Genomic DNA, 8,768 nt, shown 5'->3' on the forward strand with positions numbered 1-8,768 from the left:
ACCCCTTAATTTGTCAGATTTGGAGACATCGTAAGAAAGAAAAAAAAGAGAGTTAATAATTTAATGTATGAAAATAAATGAATAAATACATGATACAATACAACTTTTAGATAGAAATGTGCCAAATTAAAAAGCAAATTGACCCATATTTTAAATAAGTCAAAAAAATATTAGTTCGACTCGACTTGCTTGAGCTAACAAGTTAAAGGGTTTTAATTGTTTGACTTTTACAAAAAAAAAAAAACAAATAATACTACATAATTTTAAGAATTTTTTATTTAATATCCATACAAATAAAACATTATCATACATTCATATATTTTCATAGTAAGTTATTTAAAATCTAAAAAATTAATTAACAAATCTATAACAAAAATAGTGTATAATATAAACTCAGCAAATTTTATATATAAAAAATAAAAAAAAGAGTCGGACGAAACAACTCGTGCCAACTTGATCCAAGACTGTTTCAGTCTCATAAGTTATTTAAGCCAAGCCAAATTGACCCGTTTTTAAACAAGTCGTTTCTTTTTACAAGCGAACCGACGAACCCACAAAATGCAGCTCATTTTAACGACTCTATTTTTAGAATATATTTTGTATCATCAACCATTACAGGGGAGTAAAAACTAAAAAGTGATTCCATTTAAAGTGCTTTGCCATATTCAAGCATTAGTATCTTTATCATAAAATATTGTGGCTATTATTAAGACTTTATTGTGTGACAATCCTTTATATTTTACCAGATCAAAAATAGAATTCTGTTTCCACTTTAAAATTTGCCATAAAAAGATCTTTATTTCTATCCTATTTTGACTTTATACACATAACCACATCTTCATGTTGATGATGTTTATTATCAGATTTTTTTTTATACAATCAACACAAAAAAGTTGGTAATTTGAAAAACAACGTTTTTTTTTTGTGTGTCGGTGAGACTTAAACTCGGTAACTTCTATGTGAGTATAGGAAAATTATTCCATTTGAGCTATACACCAAAATCAACTACTAAGGTAGAATAGAGTTAAACTATATATGTATTGTTTTCGTACACAAACATATACTAGCTAATTTTAATGGCTGATTTTGAGGTGCAAATAATATTTTGTTAAAAAAAATTGGGTTTTTAGAAATTAACTCTAATTAAATTGAAATAACTCAAGTCACAAATATAATTAGTTATCAGAGTAAGATAATATCTAATTAAAAATTGACACATCATAAAGGATAAATTACATGTTATTTTAAAGAGAATTAGATAAAATTTATCATTTTTTAATGTATGGGAAATTCGAAGGGACCTGAGTTATGGAAAAATCCTGAAGAATTTCGAAAATAGATCCTCTCAATTGTTAAAAAAAATTAAGGGTGTAAAGTGTAATTTCTAGCATTTCATTACTCTTTCTCTCATATTTATTCTTTGTCCCACTTACAAAATTAATGGTAAAAAATCACACTTTATCCCCTTAATTGTTAAAAAAAATTTGAGAGAATCCATTCCGTCTTTTCTTCCCGAGAGATTTGAAAACAACCAAGTTGATTTCAAAGGACAAGATTTCCAATTCCTCCCATTTAGGATTACTTGATGTGTAAGATTATTGGTTTCTCCCTTATTTGTGATAACTTTCAAATTTGCATGTAATAAACTTACTCTCTCCACTAAGGTTATCCTGTTGCTTCCTTGTACCTTAAGCTTTGTTTAATGAAATTCAGTACTTAACTTTCAAAAACTAAAAGGACACCATGATCACTATCAGTTAAATTTCCATGGTAAACATTAGTATCACAACCACACTAGATGCATGAAGCACAAAAACTCAGACTTCTTATGAACCCACCTGGGGATTTTGATTGCGCCTATAATAAGCATAATATGAAAGTAGAAATTTTTACATTTTATAATAACAAATAGCACTGCATGTATGTTGCTTCTGTGTATATCTGGCATATGGAAAGAGGCCAAAATAAGGGGTGTGAAACTAACTTTTCTTTGAAGGCAATTGGTACGGTCCAATATGGCAATGTATGAATTGGAGGGGTATAGAACTATAGAAACTCTGCTGCAGGTTAAAGGGATGGGATTCATGCAGCCTATACAACCTTGTATCGTTATTCTGTATTCATCAAACTATGCCTTCATCCTGATATCAAAATTGCAAGGTGAAACCATTCATAGGCTCATCTTAAGTTCGAAAAACCAAGAGATTGAACAAGAATTTTCTCCTGTATGTGCCAGTTATCAATGATGATTTGAGAATCGACTTCTCAAATCATCTGCCGGTGGTCATCTCGTAGATGATCTGCGGGCACATGCATGGAGGCCTTCATGGCGAAGCACCATGACTTGAGACAGAAACTTTTTCCCTTTTAACCTAATCTGCATGAAGATGGTGCTTCCTCCTCCGGTTAACATACCAGGTGGCGTGTTTCTGTAGGCCCAAGCCAACAAGGACCTTAAGGCTTGTAAGCATAACATAGGTCATTGCTGTAAAAAGCAGAATCCAGAAAAGCCTCCATCGAAGGGGATTGGGAGGAATGTTTACAGCAAAAACTGGAGTCAGCACTCGAATAACCTGAGAACAAGCAATAAAGAAGTACACAGACATTAAATTAGCAACAAATAGCAAATTAGCATATAGGAAATGCAGCATTTAAAACATTTATGATTACCACAGATGCTGGAGCAAGGGGGACAAAAGTAAGGTTTTTCTTCACACCCTCAGTTTGCATATTTAAAGTCTACAGATAAGAAAAAGAGTCAAGTGTCAGGCTTGTATTCTTAGGGAAATTTCCATCATAGAGTCAGCTAAAGCAATGTAATTATCAAAAAAAGTATAAACCAACTTAAAGTTGCAGAATTATACATCATTCTTTATGCAGTAATAGTTGGCTTTCTCAAGTGTCATCTCAAGTGTCAACTACATAGCATATTCTTGCTTTCCAACAGGAAACACCATGTGCAAATGCCTATTTATATAAAAAAAAAAAACCCCTTCCATATGGTAAAAGTATTCTCGTTCTCTTTTTCTTTTATTACTTTTGGTGAAATATGGTAAAAGTATTCACTTATAAACTGAACTCACTGGAATTAAACTATAAATCAAAGAAACAATAATGAAAGAAATCAAAGGGACAAAATCAATTGAGAAGAAAAATGACCAAGTTATTTAGAGAGATTAAACCATATTGCTAGAAAGGAATACAAAAGGCATATAAAACCATATTGGATTCAATATCGCAGTAAAGGAAAACATATTACAAGTTTACAACAGATAATCACAAAAGGAATTTGGAAATTGAATTATGGAAGGCTGTGGTACTTTCAATGTATTATTGCTCATAAAGCCACTCAAATTCTCCACCACATGAGGGATTTGAAACATATGCAAATTAACCATGCACAGCCAGCTGTTTAATGCCTTCTTAATCAGAATAAACAACCAATAATAGTGCATGGATGATATGCACATAAAATCAGATGAAAATACCTGTTTACAGAGGTCTTCAAGGAACTCAGAGTATGTAATGGGTTTGATGTCATTGAATTTAGCAATGAATGAATGCTTGATGATATCAATTATCATTTCGCATACATAAACCAATAGAACATTCTGCACCATCCAAAATGTGTCAGGAGCAAGTCTCGGTCAAGAAAGAAAACTGATTCCCATATGACGAACTTAATAAATATCATGAGCTAAAATACTTTGAAAGCTTACACTAAGAAAACTCTCAAACCAAGGACCCTCTGCCTCCAGAATATTTTGAGCCAAAACAAATAAGATAAATGCTGAAATATGGAATCTCTCTATAGAATCTGCTCATCACCACAAGTAAAAGGGAAAAGAGAAGATCAGAACAAACAACAACAACAACAACAACAACAAAGCCTTGTCCCACTAGGTGGGGTCGGCTACATGAATCAAACGACGTCATTGAGCTCTATCATGTATCATGTCTATAGAGAAAAATAAATATAAAATCTAGAGAGAAAAAATGGTCGTAGTATGAATGTCAAATCCAGAACAAATCCTAGTCAAATATAAACAGTTAATATTTGAAATTCTTTCAGTCTTACTAATTTACTATGCACAATAAGTTCATGTTATTGCCATTCTTGCAAAAATTATTTTGATACAAATGTGATAAGGGTATTATGGGGAATTAGGAAGTAGTTATTTAGTGAGTGGGAGTTATAGGACTATGGGTATAAATAAGGGACTATCACTATTGTAATACACAAGTGAAGAATAGAATTGAGTGAACCTGGTTTATTGTGGAGTCTATCTCCTAGACTGGAAGGATAAGGAATTTCAGATTCTGACAATCAACAGAATACACCATACACCATTTCTAGATTTCTATTGTTAAAATATTGATAGTCCCTTATTTATACTCATATTCCCATAATTCTCACTCACTAACTAATTACCTCCTAATTCCCCATAATACCCTTATCATATTCATATCATATTTCATTAAAAGATCAAAACCCATACATAAAATATTTATTAGTGTTTGACCAATGCAACCCATTAAGTCCTAACAAAATTAGAATTTAAATCAAAGGGATGCACTAATCATGGACTTCAACACCAGAACTAACTTTCATTTTGCTTAAAAAGTGAGTTTTATTCATCATATTGTAAAACGGTTTGCATTATTTTCTATTTAGCATAGGAACTAATCATCAATATACCAAATACGCAGAAATCAAAGGAAAAGAAACTCTAGTAGGCACAATAACTTACCAAAGTAAACCAAACTGTGTACATTGTCCTTGCTGTATCGCTTAAACACATTGCTTTTTATCTCAGCAAAATTATTTGACACCAGCAAAGCGAACAATGCATTGTTGTGAGCAACTATACAGGTTGATAGAGTGATTGCCTGAGCTAATAAGATAAAAGAATGAACAAGTAAGACTAGTCAAGGAACCAACAACCTCTGTTTCTTACTTTTGCTTACAAAAGAATAAGATAGGATAGTTAACAAAACATCTGTGATTTTTCCCTTTTCTTTGGTTTTTTTTGGGGGGGGGGGGGGGGGGGGCCTAAGAATCTGAGAAAACAAAAGTAATTCCAAAGAGGAAGGATATTTGAAGCAGCAATAGCTAAAGATTCATCGGCAATAAATCTCCAAATCCAGAATCTCGTACTTTCTGGTGGACAACTTGCAAGTCCTTCAGCTGAATGAAAGAACGTTTGCAGTACATCCCCATTAAAACTTTGACATAATTTATCAAAAATCTGCAAGATCAGTCACAAACTTCCAGTATAAGTTTCAGAGTAAATCACATTGATTTAAAGCATTTAATCAATCAACATAAAGTAAAAGCAGTAGCAGATTTGATTATAATTCCAGTAGCTTTTGACTGGATGGTTAAATGACCAAAGGCCACCAATCCATGTTATATAACTATTACTTGTGTATTCCATCATAGAACATACATCCTGCTCTTTTCAGTTACATTTTCAATTGGCATGCCCAAATTGGACCTAAGTCGAGGCAACACTATTATTTTTCCACATCCCTTCTTGCATATAAATTTTGAGTTTCCTGCCAATTGTCACTAATTCAGGTTTGCTACAAAACAATAGTGTATGTACTTCTTTGGAAGAGCAGGGATACTGCCACTCAAATTTGTGTTTATGAAAAATAAAAACATGGAGATAGCATAGCATATTGACACTGATCTCTGACTTGAATTAGTTCCCTTCCATTGTCAAGCCAAGATCTTTCTCACATGAACATTCATCTTGATTGAAAATTGACAATACGGATCGACATATGGAGAACTACTTATTCCCTATAACTGAGATTTATGTATTACGAAAATGCTCACCTCTAAAACATTGTAGACCACATATAATTTGATTGTTCCTTGACCACGGATCATATGATATATTAAGCTGATATCTGAGGCAGCATGATTTTAAGGATGAATAAAACAAATTCAGTATATAGCATTATAGCTTATCAACACAAAAATTAATGATATAACATACGATCATAGGAGCAGAGAATCAGAAGACCTGTCTGCTGCAGAAGAATGACTCCACAACTCATAATAAGAAAGCAGCCAAAATCTGATAATTCCATAGCAGACAACCTCTTGAACTGCCTGCCACAAGCATGATAAGGTCAAATTATGATACTAAGATTGATGGACTACAACAAGTTTTAAAACTGAACACAAGAATTGGGATGAACAAGAGGATACTAATCGAAGTACAAGAACAAGTTGATTTTGTAGTGACAGAGATTGGTCTTATATTCAGCTGAAAGAATCAGCGACTAATACAGTCTAGATAAAGTTCAAAAATTCAGGGCCAATACCATATCCAATGTCTAACTGGATTTGGACCAACTGCTTAATCTAGGATGACACGGTTCACACATTCATTTCGTACTCATCATTCAAAGATCTACAGATATTTATAAGGCATTAGTAAGATTGTAATAGATTGACTCTATCCAAAAAAAGATGATTGCAACAGATGGACACTGCCTAAATCACTAACTCAAATTGAAGAAATAAATGCTGCAGAATTTTGAATTTTCTATAACCTAAAATCCCACATGCATGGCCAACTACTAACATTTTATTTCGAGGGAATAAAATTTAGTAAAGGTGACAAACCTTGTCTTTAAAAGCTTCCAAACGGTCATCATGATTCTTGTTGGCATGATAGTTAATAATGAAAGAAATGAATCGAAGCAGACAAAGCAGCCAACATCAATAAGCTGCAATTACATTGTGTTTGAGTTGCCACAGCAGAAAATGCACTAGTAGAATATGCTACTATATGTTAGCAAGGGTAAAGGAAGGTTTAGTGTTTTTCATTTTTCCCTGAAACTTCTGAGTTTATTCCAACTATTGTGAAGGTAATATAGGCAGCTAAACCAGGAACATATATCTATAAACGACAACACAAAAATATAACTAGAGTCATTTCAAATTTCAAATTATCTTCCCATTTTCAATCGAGAAAAGGAAGTGTACCAATTCACATCTCCATGGCAAGCGAAAGATAGTGTCATAGACTCTCTCTCGTTCTTTTTCATTTCCAAGTGTTGTTGTACTCCGTAAAGAATTTCCATTGTGCATTTCTTCCAAGAAGTATGCTAGAGGAGATTTATCCACCAAAAATACATCTGACATAACAAAATTAAAAAGTTTAAAAACAAACTATCACCACATGTCAATTAATTAAGCCAAAGAGAAGACAGACAGTATTCAGCAAAGGCAAGCAGATATTGCTTCACATTAAGAAGTATCACACAGACTGCCAGACTAGTTTCAAAGTATAACAATAGAACAGGCATAAAAATATTCATGAATGTCAAAATAATTCACTCTCATACATAGATATCAGTCAACGCTCAAATGGCTGCACTGCATTAGCCATTCCATTGATCAACCATATATAGCCTTTGGAAGCCAATGCAAAGTGTAGTTGTATTGTAACAAAAATCACAAATGAAATTGATTCAGACATGTAATATTATACATTGGTTTGGATACAGTTTGAGCTCCACCATAATTGAAACTGCATGAAATTTGTCATCTGGCATTTTCCATTTTTCATCTGGTTAACACCTCATATTATAATCATGCATCAAAAGTTTTTTAAACCCTGTTTCATTGAAAATACAATTTCATCGTCCTCATTTCCTTCCAATTGAAAATTCAATCCATATCATGAAATATAACAGATGCGACAATGCATGCAGAAGATCAAGCAACAATCTCACTCACAATTCGGATCTTCTGACATGACACGCCTCCAATCCAACGATTCCACAGTCTCCAACTTCGCAACACCACCGTTCCGATCATTCTCATTCGTCAGCTTTGGATTCTCAATCGGACTCGCCTTCGCACCACCATCATCCTTCCCTCCGCCGTCAACAGCCACAGCAGCTGAATTCGCCAAATCCTCAGAGCTACCACTGTTCACAGCTCTCTGCCTCAGTTCACCAAAATTAAACCCGGTCGCCGGACCAGTACAAACGCTCGCCGCACTCTCCTCTTCCTCCACCAACGTTACGCTACCGGTGGAGTAAAACTTCCGAGCCCCGAGCTCGAATCCGTTGCAAGCGCTTCCATTCTGAAGCGGAAAATGCGGATCGGATGTAACGGAATCTGAATTAAGAGTTCTGGAATCCTCAACGGCGGAACACAGATCAGCTCCCGTTACAGAAGAAGATTCTAGAAGCTTCTGGTCCTTCTTCTTCTTATTCCTTCTCTGCTTGCGGCTCTTGCGCATCGTCGCCGTTTGCGTCGGGTCTGATTCTGCTCTGTTGATCGGAACAGCAGCGTCGTCGTCGTCGTCACGGTGGCGGAGAACATCGAAGGAGAGTTTTCTGCCAGCGGTTCTCAACGCCATCGGAATCTACGAGAAGCGTTGTTGCCTTGGTGGTGAATAAATGGGGGTAAATTAGGAATTTTGTAATTTGCATGTGAATTGAATTTTGAAGCCTTTATTATGTTTGGGAAGAAGAATCGCGTTGGAAGCGTATGTGATAGTTTATGAATTATGATATGATGATTTGATTGGTGTGAAGGAAACAGAGACGCTCTGTTTTTCGTTTGTTCACTTCTTTTGTTCCTTTGTTCCAAAGCAGAGTCCAGCAGGACTCGTTTCATTCGCGCTTTCTCATTCCTCTGCTAATTGTGTGTGTGTGCGTTTTTTTGGTCCTCACCAAAGTTCTTTACTCTCTAGTTGATTGGTTTAATTTTGATTTACTCTTTTTTTTTCTTT

General features: G+C 34.4%; 1 protein-coding gene across 2 annotated transcripts; it reads right to left on the reverse strand.

The window, feature by feature from the left end:
- Positions 1–1,823: 1,823 nt before the first annotated feature.
- Positions 1,824–8,740, reverse strand: LOC112764832 (protein POLLEN DEFECTIVE IN GUIDANCE 1). Of its 2 annotated transcripts, XM_025810626.3 has the most exons (11): positions 7,763–8,740; positions 7,007–7,158; positions 6,644–6,747; positions 6,036–6,124; positions 5,846–5,919; positions 5,099–5,249; positions 4,752–4,919; positions 3,720–3,817; positions 3,489–3,611; positions 2,671–2,739; positions 1,824–2,573 (listed from the first exon to the last, which is right to left on the reverse strand). In XM_025810626.3, the coding sequence occupies exons 1-11, from the start codon at positions 8,391–8,393 to the stop codon at positions 2,373–2,375; spliced, it is 1,860 nt and encodes a 619-aa protein (XP_025666411.1). In that variant the 5' UTR covers positions 8,394–8,740; the 3' UTR covers positions 1,824–2,372. The 2 variants fall into 2 exon arrangements, with proteins under 2 accessions (XP_025666411.1, XP_025666412.1); XM_025810627.3 differs by lacking the exon at positions 6,644–6,747 and having other exon boundaries at positions 6,036–6,120; positions 7,763–8,711.
- Between the last annotated feature and the right edge of the window lie 28 nt (positions 8,741–8,768).

This window comes from Arachis hypogaea, chromosome 7, assembly GCF_003086295.3.
Source record: "Arachis hypogaea cultivar Tifrunner chromosome 7, arahy.Tifrunner.gnm2.J5K5, whole genome shotgun sequence".
In the NCBI taxonomy this organism is placed as follows: Eukaryota; Viridiplantae; Streptophyta; class Magnoliopsida; order Fabales; family Fabaceae; genus Arachis; species Arachis hypogaea.

Excerpts from the sequence above, each read along its gene's own strand:
- LOC112764832 (XM_025810626.3), bottom strand. The coding sequence starts at position 8,393 with ATGGCGTTGAGAACCGCTGGCAGAAAACTCTCCTTCGATGTTCTCCGC. Across the intron at positions 6,125-6,643 it reads TGGAAGCTTTTAAAGACAAG|GCAGTTCAAGAGGTTGTCTG; the intron begins GTTTGTCACCTT and ends TGCTTGTGGCAG. Across the intron at positions 5,920-6,035 it reads CATTCTTCTGCAGCAGACAG|ATATCAGCTTAATATATCAT; the intron begins GTCTTCTGATTC and ends ATGCTGCCTCAG.